Source organism: Onychomys torridus, chromosome 1 (assembly GCF_903995425.1).
Source record: "Onychomys torridus chromosome 1, mOncTor1.1, whole genome shotgun sequence".
NCBI classification, from domain to species: Eukaryota; Metazoa; Chordata; class Mammalia; order Rodentia; family Cricetidae; genus Onychomys; species Onychomys torridus.
The window spans coordinates 177,176,658-177,193,831 of record NC_050443.1 but is presented as its reverse complement, the minus strand read 5'-3'; the positions used below and the strand labels follow the sequence as shown (position 1 = coordinate 177,193,831).

Below are 17,174 nucleotides of genomic sequence, written 5' to 3'. Positions count from 1 at the left end.
TTTCTGGGTTTGGATTACCTCACTCAGGATGATATTTTATAGTTCCATCCATTTGCCTGCAAATTTCATGTCATTGTTTTTCTTTGTTAAGTAGTGGTGTACTACTACTAAATATGTACCACATTTTCTTAATCCATTCTTCAGTTGACAGGCATCTAGGTTGTTTCCAGGTTCTGGCTATTACAAATAATGCTGCTATGAACATAGTTGAGCATGTATCTTTGTTGTATGATTGAGCATTCCTTGGGTATATGCCTAAGAGTAGTATGGCTGGGTCTTGACATAGATCGATTCCCAATTTTCTGAGAAACCACCATACTGATTTCCACAGTGGTTGTACAAGTTTGCATTCCCACCAACAGTGGAAGAGTGTTCCCTTTACTCTGCATCCTCTCCAACATTGACTGTCATTAGTGTTTTTGATCACTACCATTCTGATAGGTGTAATATGGAATCTCAGAGTCATTTTGATTTGCATTTCTCTGATTATTAAGGATGTTGAGTATTTCTTTAAATGTCTTTCAGCCATTTGTGATTCTTCTTTTGAGAATTCTCTGTTCAGCTTTTTACTAAATCAATCACATGGCACTTTGACAAAGACACAACTTCACAGTGTACAAAAAGATTATTCCACAACATTTCCCCCTTTTTGTCTAAATAAAAAGAAGAGGTTTTAACAATAATGCAGTAAAATTATATACAATAAGAATAATTATGAAGTAAGAATTACATTCACAATGACCAATCTCTATATTTGCATTTGACAAATTTAGAGAAAATACTCCATTATCTATGTTATCTTGGTGAGTACAAACTTTTGTTCCTAATTTACTTTCTATCATGATAAAAGGAAACTGTAACTATAACTATCTAGTCTTCAACTCTATCAGAGACCCAAGAAGGATATACTACTACCTGAGTAAATAGGAAGTACAGAGCAAGCAACTTCAAAAACTATGAACCAACAGAGAAATCTGGCTGCCTGGATACTCACCCAAGGATCCTCTGCAATGGTGGGGCATCCATTTTCAGCCTGCAAGCCTAGAATATCCAACAGATTTCTCCATAAAGCAGGAAATTTTTGAAGGACTGTACTACCCTGTCTTGGCAAAGTTCAGCAGTAGTCTTCTTTTGCATTCTGCTTGTCCAAATTGGACAGCATACTCTCAGCAGTAAAGGCAAGGGCAGTTTCTTGCCCAACTGGCTAACTTTTGACACAAAGAAAGTAAAATCCATATGGAGGTTCTTCAGTCATCCTATTTTGGAGTAGATGGTGCTGCCTGATCAGACGTGTCTCATTGTCATAAAAATACCTATGTTATTAAAACTTTTTAAATGTCATATTCTGTAGATGTATGGAGTGTTTGAAGACCATCTATTAATATAAAATGTCTTTGATTAACCATGAAAATATGGCTAACATGAATATAATTTTGATTGTTATGGATAAATAACTACTAACTTGTATTTATTATCCTAAAGAGCTTTCAAGGAATAGAACTTTATATTACATTTGTAAATAAGCTGGAAAGGTACAATACCTTAAAAAAAGAGTACAAACATATATACAGAATGTTGTAACAAAAATCCTTAAATTACTATCAATATACAAAATACCTTAAACAAAAATAAAAACCTTTGTACAGTATAACAAAAACAAATTTAAGTTTGTATCAATATACAATACCTATACCAATGTAAAATTTTTGAGACTAATATTTTTTATATTGGAAGTAGATTCAATAATCTATCCCTTTATCCTATATTTCCTCTTTTTCTTTTCAGACTGAGATCCCTGAATCTAATCTCTTTTGTTTAGCTTGTTTTCCCTGACCATGACCAGTAACAATTTGTAAACAACCCCCTTAAGTGATAACAAATATCCATAACCCAGAATACAATCAAAATCCTCTTGGTAATGTGGGTGTTGTGTTCCCTAGACTTCCTGTTGTCTAGGAGTACTGGCATCTTTAGGGGACCCTGAAAAAAAAAAACTGACATAATGTTCAAGTCCTGTGAAAGCTATCTGTAACATTTGTTGCCCAGTCTCTGGGTAATGGGAAATTACAGGGCTCATCTATAGTATTGGCTGTTGATAGAACATGAGACTCTTAATCTCAGTGTCATGGGTTTGAGCCCCACCTTGGATATGTAGCTAGTCTTTCTCTGCCCACCAGCGGCTCTCAAATCACAACACAGAGACTGATTATTTATTATGAATGCTTGGCTAATAGCTTAGGCTTATTTCTAACTAGCTCTTACAACTTATATTAACTCATTTCTATTAATTTATTTTCTGTCTATTGGCTTTATTACCTTATCTCCATAGTGCCCATTCTGCTCACTCTTTGTCTCATGGAGTCTCTCACCTTCTTCCCAGCATCCTCTCTGCCCTGAAAATCATGCTTAGCTAATGGCCATTCAGCTTTTTATTAAATCATTCTGAGTGACACATCTTCAAAGTGTACACAAAGATTATTCCATAACAGACTAGACAATCCTTTCCCATTTCTCTCCATAATAGATGCTGAAGTTCTGGGTTGCTGAGTAAGTAGGCCTCCTCTAGGAGAGGTAGCAAGCCTCCTCTAGGAGAGGTAGTAGGCCTCCACCTGATCCCAGTCTTGCTGTCCTTGTTTGTACATCTGTCTTTTCTTCATTTTTCTCCCCACACCAAAAGTCAACTGAATGACTTGTACACAAAATCAGTATTTATGCTCTCATTACCACCAAATTCTCAAGAATGACAACTGATATCTAAGCAGAGCAAGTTGACAGTGGGTCCAACACCTCCAATGGCAGCCTCAAAAGTCGAGTACCAATAGAGGAAAAAACACCCTGACACTGAGCACACACCTTGGCCACACTAGTTCAAGAACGATGTTCCTATAACAAGTGAGAATGCAGGGCTAACCACAGAACCATGGAAGCAATTCTTTAGGACAAATCTACCCAGTAAAAGGTCTATTTTTTATTGTACTGTATTCCCAACACATTCACTGGCTGAATTCATTCAATTCTAAGGACTTAAAGAATTAGCTGGGATTCTACATAACAGTTTCAATCTCTTCAACCTTATCTTATGATAAAATTTTCTAGATGTAATCCAGTGTCATTGTACCTATGAATCTGTGTCATCCAGCTTTACTGTCTTCTACTGCTTAACACACAGAACTATAGGATCAGTGATTAATGTCTATGATGTGTTGGTTATGCAAATGACTGGCATGATGATTAGCTTTAACTGACACAAGGTGGAAACACATGGTCACAGCATCTCAATGAAGTACTGTCTAGATTGGGCAAACCTGTGTGTGCATGTTGTAACAAAATTAATTGATTTAGGAAGACCCAGCCATGAGAGGCACCATTCTCTAGGCAGGGGGTCCTGCAAAGTATAAGAACGGGGAAAGTGAGCACAAACAAGGAAACAAGCATAGAGCAGTGTGCACGTTTGTGTTGCTCCACTCTTGACCATGGGCATGATGTTACCTGCTCCAAGCTTCCACTGTGAACAGAACCTGGAATAGTAACCCAAAGCTGATTCATGTCTAGGTATTTTACCAGAAACAGACATGAAGCTAGGACAGCTGGCAACATAAGAAGGATGTATTAGGAAAACAGCAGAGTGAGCCAATCTAGTATTTATTAATGAGGTCTGAGTTCACACAGAAGTTTGGAAAAAAAAGATTTCCTACAAGTCTAAAAATCTAAGTAGAGGAAATTTTAATACCTAACACCTGAATATTTCTCATCCAGATTACTTTTCCGTGTGGTCTCCTAGGACAAAAAGTTTGCTAAAATATTTCAAATTATCATTCAGTTAAAATGAGTAATAGTCATATTGTAATGTTGTAGTCTCCTATGAACCTTTAGATTATCTGTATCTAACTGATCTAGATCTGGTTAGAACCCTCTTTGTTAGAACACGTACATTGATGAATTGTGAAGGAGTTTCTTCACTTTTTACAATCTGGCCACTTATCTATCCTCACTCTAGTTAAGCAATGTTATTATGCTCCTCTGAGAATACCTGTAGTTCCCCACATTCTTGAAGGACGATTTTGTTGAACACAGGATTTGCAGTGACTGTTATTTACCACAAATGTGCCACTTCCTTCTAGTCTCCAAGGTTCTGATACAAAATCCACAGTAATTCATTGATATTTTTTCATGGACAATGCATTGGTTTTTTACCATTGCTTTTATGATTATATTTTTTATTTTATTTTTGAGAATTTAATTATGGGACCAGGCTGCAGTGGTACAAACGTTTAATCCCAGCAATGGGGAGGAAGAAGCAGGCAGATATGTATGATTTTAAAGATGGCCTGGTCTACAGAGTGAGTTCCAGGGTAGCCAAGGCTACACAAAGAAACCCTGTTTCAAAAAACAAATTAACCAAAAAAAAAACTTAATTATGGTGAATCTGAGGATGTTAATCAGTGATTCATTATATGTACTGAATACACAATACATATTATGTACATATGGCAAATTATTTCTTCACCTTTTCTACTAAAAATTCTTTCTCCTATCCTTTTGAGACTCCAAAGACCTAAAACACTATGACTGTTATTGAAAACAGAAAACTTAAGAAACATGAGGTGATTGTGCCAATAAAACAATGACACATAGCGGGAAAGAATAATCTATTATATGACATCCTAAAGGAAAAGGAAATTTGTACTTAGAAAACATTCAATGAATTATTTTCCATAATAAACAATGCATTCTAAAACACTAGAACACGTCTATTTTGACAAGTTACTATTATAATCAAACATGACTATTAAAACACAGGAGGAAAAGTATTCATATGATTTTAATTTGATATGAGTCTTTTATAATTTTATCTCCACAATGAGAACAAAAGCAATAAACGTAGACCAGAAACTTTGTAATTCTGGCTTAAAGGATAGTAAAACAATTCTTTGTTAAATTTTTAATAAAATTTTGTGATAGTAAGTGTGATAAACTGTATTAATTTTCAACAAGTTCTCCTGTACTCCTAGAAGTAGAAATGTTCACTCTCTATTATGCTGGGCAATATGATTTGCTTTGACCAACTAAGCTTGAATGAAATTTTTAATGCTGCATATTGCCTTACAATCTGCTGTCAACATATCATCTCCAAAACCAAAAAAGGACCTTGGTCTGTGAGCCAGACACCAAGTACACAGACAGACTCAGATGTGAGCCCTCATGGTCCCATAGGCAGAGCTGGACTGCAGCCTGGAAAGAGGCTGGTCTTGAGTTTAACCTTGATCAAGTGAGCCTAGAGCAGACCTGCAAACACACAGAGGTGATAAGAAAGAAAACTAAGTAAAAATTACATGCAAAGAAGAGTAGCAAAAGAAAAGGCACAGCCTAAAGCTTCACGTTGGAAAAAGCATCTCTAAGAAACTGAAAGAAATGCAGCATGAACACAGCAAAGGCCTCACAGAAGCACAGTAAGACACGTATGGACAGTAGTGGGATCTGAGCAGGTCTAAGCAGTTCAATGTGACCACGGAGTTCTGAAACATTTGAATTATGGACTGAGAATGGGCTATGAAGTAATCTGACTTGCATAGAAGGGTAAGAAGGGTGGCTAAAGACACATGCCTGAAACAATGCTCACGGCAGAGGAGGGAACAGTGCTCTAACCATGTTGTCAGAAAGCAGAAAGAATTCAAACCATGAGGTGTTTGAAAGGAGACTGAGGTCAGTGCAGGCAATGTGTGTGCTGTCAGCTAGTAAAAACAGACTTTCCAGGTTCTACTTGATACTGGTTCCGAATTGACACTGACTCCAGGAGACCCCAAGAAACACTGTGGCCCTCCAGTTAAAGTAAAGGTGTATAGAAGTCAGGTGATTAGTGGAGTTTTAGCAGAACTTTGACTCACAAGAGGTCCAACTGGTCCCCGAACTCACCGTAGGTTACATGCCCAGTCACGGAATGTATAATTGGGATAGATAGACTGAGAAGTTAGAAGAATTCTCACACTGGATCCTTGACCCACGAAGTGAAGGCTAAATGGAAGACTTAAGAGTTGCCTCTGCAAGGAAAATAGTGCATCAAAAAAGTATCGCCTCTCTGGAGGAACTGCAGAAATCAGTGCCACTAGCAAGGACCTGAGAGATGCAAGGGTGGTGGTTTCCACCATATCTCCCTTTAACTCTCCTATCTGGTCAGCGCAGAAGACAGATGGGTTGTGGAGAATGACAACTGACTATTAAAAACTCAATCAAGTTGTGGCTCCGATTGCAGCTGCTGTACCAGATGTGGTGTCCTTCCCTGAGCAGGTTAACACATCTCCTCAGATGTGGTATGCAGCTACTGATGTAGCAAATGCCTTTTTCTTGCTACCTGTCCACGAAGACCACCAGAAGAAATCTGCTTTGAGTTGGTAAGACCAACAGCATACCTTTAAAGTTTTGCCTCAAGGATAAATTAACTCTTTTGCACGACATCATGTTGATTGAACTAAGCGAGCAAAAGATAACACCCACTGTGAACTCACTGGTAACACACATGTGATCACTGCAGGGAAGTTCTTAGGAGTCCAATGACACGGGTCACGCAGAGATATTCCTTCTAAAATTCAGGATAAGTTATTGCACCTGGGTCCTCACGCCACCAAAAATAACCACAACATTTAGTGGGCCCATCTGTGTTCTGGAGACAGCACATTCTTCACTTGTGGTTGTTACTCTGGTCATATGCCAAGTGACTCAGTAAGCTGTTAGCTTTGTGTGGGGCCTGGAATAGAGGAAAGCTCTTCAAGAGGTCAGGCTTCCATGCAGCCTGCTCTACCATTTGCACCACACCATCCAGCAGACCCAATGGTTCTTGAAGTGGCAGTGCTGCTTGTAGCCTTTGGCAGACCCCTACTGGTGAGTCACAGAAGAGACCTTTGGGGTTTTGAACAAGGGTCTACCATCATCTACAGACAACTATTTTCCTTTTGAAGGATAATTCTTGGCCTGCTATTGGACCTTGGAAGAAACTGGACATTTGACAATGGGCCACCAAGTTACCATGACACCTGAGCTGCCCATTATGAGCTGAGTAACATCTGTTCCATCCAGCCATAACGTAGGGTGTGCATAGCAGCAAGCATTAATTTAACATAGAAGTGGTATATACATGAACAGGCTCAAGCCAGGCCTAAAGACACAAGCAACTTACACAAAGAAGCTGTCCAGATGCCTCTCGTTTCTACTCTCATTACAAGGTCATCTGCACCAAGTATGTACCTATAGCCCTATAATCACCTGACTGAGGAAGAGAAGACTAGGGTCTGGTTTACGGATGGTTCTGTACATTATCCAGGTACCACCCAGAAATGCACAGCTGCAGCATTACAAACCCTTTGTGGGACAGCCCTGAATGACAATGGCGAAGAGAAATCTTCACAGTAGGCAGAACTTAAGTCATTCATTTTGTTTGAAAAGAGAAATATCCAGATCTGCAACTGTTCACTGATATGTGGGTGGCAGCCAATGGATTGGCTAGATGGTCAGGGACTTAGAAAAGGCATGATTGAAAAAATGGAGAAAAAGACATCTGGGAAAGGGATATGTGGACAGATTCCTCTAAATGGACGAAAGATGTGAAGATACTTGTGTCCCACATAAATACTCATGAAAAGGTGACTTCAACCGAGGAAGAATTCAGTAATCAAGTATATAGGAAGACATTCTGTGGACAGTAAGGCTCTCCTCAGACATCTCTGCCACTGCCCAATGGGCCCATGAACAAATTGGCTGTTGTGGTACAGATGAGGGTTAAGCTCAACAACATGGACTTCCACTCACCAAGGCTTACCTGGTTACAGATCCTGCTGAGTGCCAGATCTGCCAACAGCAGAAATTAACACAGCCCGAGAGCCAGAGAGCCATTCCCTAGGTGAGTACCCAGTGACCAGGTGACAGGTTGACTACATTGGGTCACTACCTCTGTGGGAAAGGCAATGCTCTGTCCTTCCTGGAGTAGATACTTATTCTGGTTATGGACTTGCCTTTCCTGCACATAATGTTTCAGCCAAAACTACCATCCATGGACTTACAGAATGCCTGATCTGCTGACATGGTATTACTTACCGTACTGCTTCTGACCAAGGAATTCACTTGACAACCAGAGAAGTGAGCCAGTGTGCCCATCATCATGGACCCCACTGGTCTTTCCACGTTCCACTCCATTCTGAAGCAGAAAGGTGGGACGGTCTTTGGAAGACACAGTTACAGGGCCAATTAGGTGGCCACAGCCTGGAGAGCTGGGATAGGATTCACCAAAAGGGAGTTTATGGTAGTTTCTCCCATAACCAAGATCCACAGGTCTAGAAATCAAAGGCTGGAAAAGGGAATGGTGTCACTACCACACCTAGAGAACCACTAGGAAAATCCTTTGCTTCCTGTTTCCATGACCTTAAGTTCTGCTGGCTTCCAAGTTTTGGTTTCGGACAGAGCTGAATGCCCACCAGGAGACACAACAAACATACCACTGAGCTGGAAGCTCAGACTTCCCCCTGGCCAGGCTGGGCTTCTGATGCCCAGGATAACAGACTAAGAAATGAAGAGCTCCGTTGGGAGGGTGACTGTGGTAGCTTAGATGAGGATGGCTCCCATGGAGCTCATACATTTGAATGCTTGGTCACCAGAAAGGCTACTTGAAAGGGTTAGGTGTGACCTTGGAGGAAGTGTGTCACCAGGGTGGGCTTTGCAGTCTCAAAAGCCCACGCCACGCCCAGAGCCTCTCTCCTACTGCTGCCTGGGGATCCAAACAGAGCTCTTAGCTATTCCTCCAGCACCATGTCTGCCAGAGTGCCGAAAGGCTGGACTAAACCTCAGAAACTATAAGCCAGTCACAATTAAATCTCTCTTTCATAGGAGCTACAGTGGTCATGGTGTCTCTTCACAGGAATAGAACAGTGACTAAGACAATGATGGAGTCAGATTACCAAAAGGAAACTGGATGAGTCTCCGGAGGTGAGCAAGACTGTCCGGTGTGGGGGACATCCTTTAGGGCATCTCTTGATACTCCCATGTCTGGTGATTTAAACCATGGAAACTGTAACAACTTAATCCATGCAGGATGCCAAAGGACACAGACCCTTTAGGAATGAAGGTGTAGGTCACGTCTCCAGGTCCTGCTGAGGTGCTTGCTGAGTGGAGGAAATACAGAATGGGCAGTAGAGGAAGGTAGTTACAAATATCAGCTAAAGCCATGAGAAAAGTTGCAGAATTATAAGTGATGGGAGTGTCTATGGTATTTTGCTAAGATCGTGTTTATACAGATAATTGTGTTTTCTTTTCTTGATTTCTTTATAATCTAATGTAACATCATTTAAGAGAATATCAGTGATTGTCATGTTTAAGTTTGAGATACTAAAAGAATGAGCCTCCAGGGGATTGCCACCTATTTGAAAATTTATAATGCATTTGCTATTGTACAAGGAATAGTTACCTCATGTTAGCAGTAATTATGACCTAATTACACATATAATGCATTTGCTATTGTACATGGGACGGGTAGAGCATGTTAGGTATAATTATTACCTAGTTATTCTTCTCATTTGGAAATTAAGTATGGCATAAGGAGATATTACTGTGTGTCAAGTTGGAATGAGGTAGATTTGGGATGGCTATTCTTGTTTGCCCACCTGAGAACATCTGGATTATCTATAATGAGGTAGATTTGGGATGGCTATTCTTGTTTGCCCACCTGAGAACATCTGGAATTATCTATAACCCAAGGCTGGGTATACTTGTTAGACATTTTTTTTTCCCTTAATTAAATCCATTGAAGTGGGAAGACCCACCTTTAATCCTGACCTTTTGAGATAGGAAGATCCACGTTTTATCTGGGCTTCTGCTGGCGGCATATATAGAGAACATGGAAGAGGTATACTAAAGAACCACAGGGTTCTTGGACCTTCTGTTGGTAGGCAGCCATTATTGGACTAGCTGGACCACATCCTGTAAGCCATTTTAATAAATTCCCTTTAGATAGACAGACAGATGAATGACAGATAGATAGATAGATAGATAGATAGATAGATAGATAATAGATTCTCTAAGTTCTGCCCCTAGAGAACCCACACTAATATAGTAAATATTAACTCAAAGTAAATTAAATTTAACTCCACTTCCTACTTTCCACAAAGAAATAATCATTTCATAGCAGAGAAGAGGAGAAGCGAAGAAGAAGAAGGAGGAGGAGGAGGAGGAGGAGGAGGAGGAGGAGGAGGAGGAGGAGGAGAAGGAGAAAGAAGAAGAAGAAGAGAGAGGTGGAGGTGGAGGAGACAGAGGAGGAAGACACCAGAGGAGGAAGGAAGGGGTGGCTATGGTGGCAGCAGCAGGGAATGCCATACAGGCTTGGTGGAACACACCTATAGTCCCAGCACTTGGAAGGTGGAGTCAGAGTGAGTTGTTCAAGGTCATCCTCCTATACTAACGAAATCCAAGGTCAGCATAGGCTAACTTGAGACTATGACCCAAGAAATTAGAGCAGGGAGAACTTCAACTATATCAATCTAAGAGAAAGCCATCTTAAATATCAAGGTATAAGTAGGTTAAAAATAGATGGGATCGATATATTATTGTTCAAACAAAAGCAAAAGAGACGAGGAGTTGCTTTGTTATCTGGCAAAACAGACCTTAGGGCAGAGTGTGTCACTATGAACTATTCCTCTCTTCCAACTGAATCTGTAAGAGCATGCCTCTGTCTCTGCTCAAGTATGGTATTAAACAGAGAACCCAAGTTCTAGAGAGAACGTTTCAATGCTTCTGCATTTCTTTACACTATAATATTCATTAAACAACTTATCACATCCATGGGACAATAAAAGAAGGAAAAGACAACTACAGAATGAGAGAACTGTCCATCCTCAAAAGGGCTGTTGTCCTATATATAAAGGGAGCCATGTGGCTCAGTACAAAGCATGCAGTTAATTTATTCCAGTTTGTCATTCCTGAGACAAGGTCTCACTTCGCCTCACTATGCAGCCAGGCAGACCACAGACTCTACCATCCTCCTGTCTCCACCTCCCAAGGCTGAGATTATAGACAAACATACCAAGCCAGATAACCAAACACTAAAAAGAAACAAATGAACATCTTCCTAAAGATACACAAATTGCCAACAAGTACATTAAATGGTGGTCAGAACCACAAATCATCAGTAAAATGCAAACAATGAGATGTTGCCTCTCACCAAAGATGGCGGTCATTAAAAGAAAAATTAAGTGCTTGGGAATAAGTGAATAAGGAAGACTTCAAGACTCCTGGTGGGATGCAGCCTAGGACCATTGAGCTATATCAGATGTAAAATGTTACATAACTGCTTAATCAAAAGCGGCAAAACATAAAAACAATATATATGTTCAACAGTTGATTATAAAATTGTATGTATAGTTTTATTAAAAGGATTAAAAAATAAAGCTCTAATATATAATAGCAATATGTATGATATATATAATAATAAAATGATTTTCCTTACTTAATGAACCAAACCTACTTGATATTAAGAAGTATTGATAGCCCTGTGAGATGGCTCTGACCAGGAGTGAGCAGGAATAAGCCTTCCAGGCACTTAAACCATCTGTCTTGGCTGGCATGGTGGGATCGGGGATAAATAAAATTCCATTAAGCCTCATATCTAAGAATTGTGCACTTTATGATAAATACTGAAAGTATAAGTATAGTGGAAAGCGAGATAGTCCTAAAAGAACACAAAATAATATGAACTACATTTCAGATTTCACTACACTACAATTGAGACTACAGAAATGAAAATGTGACATGTGACTATCATAAATTTAAAGCAACCACCCACTTACCACAATTAGAAAGACAAAGACAAGAATACTCTAGCTTCCATTTCCACAGCACACCAGAGCTATCTTTAACATCAATGGCAACTGAAAATATCGCCTCTTAGAACTTTAAAATGATTTTGATTCAGTATTAAACATGATAAAATTAGCTAAGATTAATTTTAACATTTACAAAACACAAGATTGTAACTATTCTACTAACATAAAGAATAAACTTCATTTTCCAAATTCTAAAACCAGAGCCAGTGCAGCTGGGAGTCTACTGAATGCCTGCTTTGTGTGCCTCACTAGCATTTGAGGTATCTGGGGTGTTTCTTTCTTTGTTTGTTTGTTTTAGGTTACTTTAGGAGTTTTACTTCTGTAAGGTAAGAAAGTATTTTAAATTTTGATGAAACAATACAAAAAAGTTACAGCCCATGATCTTTTCTTTTTTCTACCCCACTCTCCTCCCCAGAGCCTTCCCAAGTTCTCTCCGATCCTTCCATATTTGAAATAGTTTAAAGACAGGACTCCTTCCACTTTAGAAATTCTTTAGAAGAACTAAATTAAAAATCTATATAACTTGTTCTCTTTTCAAAAAAAGAAAAAAATGAAGACTTTGAAGTATATCATTTGAAAAAGCACAATATTGTTATTTTATGTGTAACAACTGAGAGTGTATTAGAGCCCCTTCAATAAACAGGTATATAGGCTTTAAAATACTTCTTGGGACTAATATAACAAGTTTAATAAAGAATAAAAATTAGACTATGTATCATGGTCCATATCAACTATGTTCCAAATGAGACTACTTTGAAAGAGTACAATATTTATGCTCACTACACAAATCCTGGCTGACAACCAGAATAGACTACTAGTATATTCTCACAAGAAAATCTAATTTAAAAAGTTAATTTCAAATAATTAAATATTCATGAACATTCTAAAGTAACTATGTAATTGGCTTAAAAATAAACCATAATTAGATAACCAAAAGTTGAAAAGCAGGAAATGATTAAAAATACAATCATATTCCTTTTAATTACTACACAAAATAAGCCCTTATTTTTATTGAAATCTGATTAAAACAAGTGAAATCTGATCATTACATATGTTGATCAATCTTAAATTTACATTTTGCCACTATCAAAATGCATGAATTACAATGGAGATATTTCTGGAATTTTCAAATGAATGTAGAAATCTCCTTTGTAGAGTGCAGAATGTAAGTCTCCTACGTTAGTTTAAATGAATAAGTTTACTGAGCAATAATCTCTCATATTTTTAACATTAAGTATTTACGTCAATTTAAGTGTTAAATTACAAATGACAACTTCATCATTAAACACATGATTTTGAAAAGGATTCATTCTGTCCATAAAACACAGGAATTAACATAAACAAAACATTCAAACCTTATAATTGTGATGCATAAATCGACAATTCTTACTATAGTTTCAATATCTAAAATGGTTTAAAACATAATACTCTAGAATGGGATTAGTATAAATTATGTGTTCAATAAACTAATTTGAATTCAATTTAGTCAAGAATAAAGAAATAAATAAACCCCAAATGTCAAAAAATATTTCATCAAAGTACAAATTAACAATGACACAAAAACATTTTAAAGATTTCCTAGAAATAAATCTGAAGACTTCAGTAGCCTACCAATAAGCACACTGAAAATGAAATGCAAGAGAAATACGACCGGTGCCTTGCTCGGCCATTATCAGAGAAGCTTCCTCCTGCAGCACGTGGGAACAAATCTGGAGACTCACAGCTGGACAGTATGCAGAGTTGGAGACCTTAGAACGCCCAGACCTAAAAATGGATGTCTCCATCAAATCCTTCCCCGCAGGGCTCAGTGAACTTTGCAGGCAGAAAGAGTTTTATAGCCGGTAGAGATGGAGGACACCAAGAAAACAAGAGCCTCCAACTAAATAAACATAATAAAGCAGATACAGATACTGAGGCAGCAAGCATAGGGCCTGCATGGGTCCTCTGATGTAGCTATAGGTTCTAGTTTGGTGTTCTTAGGGGATTCCTGAGTGTGCAGGCAGGTGGGGCTCTGTTTCTTGTGCCTTCTCTCAGCTCTTTTCCTTCTGTTTGTTTGTTTAGTCCAATTCCAATTTGCTTGTTTTGTTGTATCTTTCTATGTTTCATTATATCCCTTGGAAGCCTGTTTGTTTTCTAATAAGTCAGAAAGGGTGTGGATCTGAATGGGAGGGGAGGAGAGGATAACTGGGGGGAGTACAGAGGGTAAACTATAATTAGAATATAATGTGAGCAAAATAGCTATTTTCAATAAAAGAAAATGAGATGAAATGTAATAGATACAAGACATAAATGAGGGAGCTAACTAAGAGTCAGGGGTCCTAAAAGTGTAACTGTCAAGGATTGTTAATCCTAAATCTTAAAGAAAAAATAAATTATACCCAGTAAGCACTAAAAAAACAATAGTAAAGATTACTGAAACATGTTATTTCAAATTGATTTATATGAAGGCATTCCCCATTAACTTAATAATCAGAAAACCCAAACATCATAGCTGTCTCAAGCTTCATGGCATCTTTCACAAGATAATACGTACTGAAAATATTTAGCACACTCTAGTTGGTCTAACATTACTGGTATGTCTTTGTGGAGTCATTCATTCATCACAGATAATCACACATGATCCCTTACAAAGGGTCTGTAAATGCCTTACTGCTCAAGACAATGAGTACACATATGCCATCTCTTTGGAAAAATCAGTATTCTTCCACCATGAGGTTGTTCACCATCATTAGAAACAAATGTCCTTATGCTTACCTGTATTTTAATAGGCCAGGAAAAGTTGCTGACATACACATAAAATGTGATATTAGGATTGCTTCTGAAGTTAAATTTTTCATAGGAAAAGCTATCTCTGTATTCCTTTACATTTGTCTTAGAAACTATAGGAGTCTCTTCCCCAGATATTGTTCCTCCTAAAATATGAATATGAAAAAATTATAATTGATACTAGGAAACGGGGATCCTTATTAAGTCAGAATATATGCTACAGCAAAGTCTTACACATTGATATCACAGGAACACTATCACCAAAACTGCCACACCAGCTGCATTCCTCTGTGGAGGCTCACATAGCACCCTACATAGAGGTTTGCCAGAAATACAGTGTAACAGCTTCAGTATAAAATCCACATTAAAAATGCTACCAGGCTGGCTGTGAGACTTGACATTCTTCTGTAATACTCGTGACCCCAGAGGCAAGCATAATTTCTGGTTTTCAAACCAAACCTTTGTCCCAGGAAGAAGGAAGCACTTCCCCCACTACAATGCCCTTATCACTGAACGCCCCCTGGACATACGGCTCCAGAAGGTGAAGTCATCCTGCTTACCACTTAAATTATAATCAAACCGTGTTTGATCGTGTCTTAATCCAATTAAAAATTTTTAAAAATCAATTTATTTGCCTTTCTACAAATTGAAACATCCTTACTTTTAAAAAACTAGAAAGAAGCCATTAATTTAAAACACTATGTAAATGTTCAATTAGTAAACACAATATTGGACACTCAGTAAATGTTCACTGAAATGAACCAAATGGAACAGGGCATTTCGACTGCCTTAGCCAGACCTCCGACTTAATGAACAGTAAAAACAATCAGAATTAGTATACTGAGTAACTAAATGCATTTTGTAAGCTACAAAAGTAGCTTATGTGCATTCTTAACATTTAGATTCTCTGAGCTTGTCACTTAACAGATGTGTTAAAAAATGACCTTACACATTGATAATTCAACATAACAATTTATCTTCCTCATAGTTATGATTTCTTAAAAATTAATCATTTCGATCTGTGAACTTTATTATGGAAGACATGCTTATAAAAATTTATTTCCTCTTAGCCCAGACTCCAACCAGAAAGAATACATCTCTAAGATAGAAAATAATAGATTGTCACTTTTATCAGTAAGTAGAGAAGAACACTTTTGTTTCATGTAAATACTGGGATGGATAATAAAATTTGTAACTTCAATAATGAACTGAATAATTGAAATCTCAATCTCTTTAGACACTAAAGAACTAATCTATCTTAATTAAAATCACAGAATTTCCTAACATCATTTTTAATGCTTAAGTGGTATACATTATTGGTTAGCCTTCTAATTTTAATTGAATAAGGAACTTATGGTATTAAGCTTTCAAGTTACTACGTCCTATTTTATCAGTAAAAGCACAGAAGGATGGGGAAAATAGTCTGTTTTTATTTATTTTAGAATAGTAAATCGGATCAGAACAACGCCCACGCATAATCTCCTGTAGAAGAGAGGTGACAGGAAATTCTTTTTACCTGTTGAGCCAACCGACCATGTAATGTTGAGATTGAAGTTGTTGGATGCATTAATCGAAATGTCCAAATTTTTGTTTGACTATCAAGAAAAAAAATAACGTTAAAAAGGTGGAAATGTGTTAAATACATATTAGTCAACTCACTGATTTAATTTTGTTCATTAAATTTATAAAACTGTATATGATATAAACATTCAACTGAATAAATACAGATAGCGTTTATGCTGTTTAATGAAAATTAAACTATGATAAACTCAAAGTTCCTCATTTATCTTCTCTAATAATTTGACCATCTGCTTTTAGATAATTTCTAAGAAGAAATTTTAAGGACATTGTACTTTTAAGGGTAGTTTGCTATTATTATCATTAGTTTAAGATGTCTTCTTTTCCATTTGTTTAATCTATGTCTTTACCCAGAGAAAGAGAGGGTCTACAAAGGGGACTAACCTCTAAAAAGGGATAGGTTTTCGTGTCTGTAATATATGCCTGAGTGTTAAAATTATTATTTTTATGAAACAATGTATGCAAGAGAAAGCATAAGCCCTTCCTTTCAAGTTTAGTCAACTCTTGATATTGTGTGCTTTGCTTTATTCTGGGTTGGGTGAAAATGAGAACAATTAAAAGATCATAACAAAATGGTCAGTATAAGCATATAAAACGATCTTTCTTTTTTAGTTCATCGTCTACAAATTCAAAGTTTTGTTATTGGGGAAATACCTTAAGTATTGTAACTAAAGCCCCAAGTCCACTCTACTCTTTGTAGAGCTCTATGCAGCTACAATGCCACAGACAATCTAGAAAACTATGACATCAGTGCTGTAGACTGCTGGTGGTGATGGGGGCGCTCAGGCTGCATGGCACAGATGCCTACTCTTGAAATGGTTCATATGAAAGTGCTAACTAGAGGGCACCTACAGTAAGGTAAGATTGAAATCTGCCATAAAAAGTAAAAAAGTGGGAAGTCTACAAGCGATAAGACATCTACTTATTTTATTTTACAGGATAAATTAAGAAGCTTTCACTAATAAGTTGTTT

The 17,174-nt window shown here is 37.6% G+C and overlaps 1 protein-coding gene across 2 annotated transcripts in view; it reads right to left on the bottom strand.

Annotated features, from left to right (window-relative positions):
• Atrnl1 (attractin like 1) overlaps positions 1-17,174 on the bottom strand; it is a 577,179-nt gene that overhangs the window by 389,439 nt on the left and 170,566 nt on the right. For both annotated transcript variants that reach the window (XM_036173756.1, XM_036173764.1), the window contains exons 23-24: positions 16,141-16,219; positions 14,613-14,770 (exon numbers count right to left, since the gene is read on the bottom strand). In XM_036173756.1, coding sequence (XP_036029649.1) covers positions 14,613-14,770; positions 16,141-16,219 — 237 coding nt within the window. The remainder of the gene's footprint in view (positions 1-14,612; positions 14,771-16,140; positions 16,220-17,174) is intronic.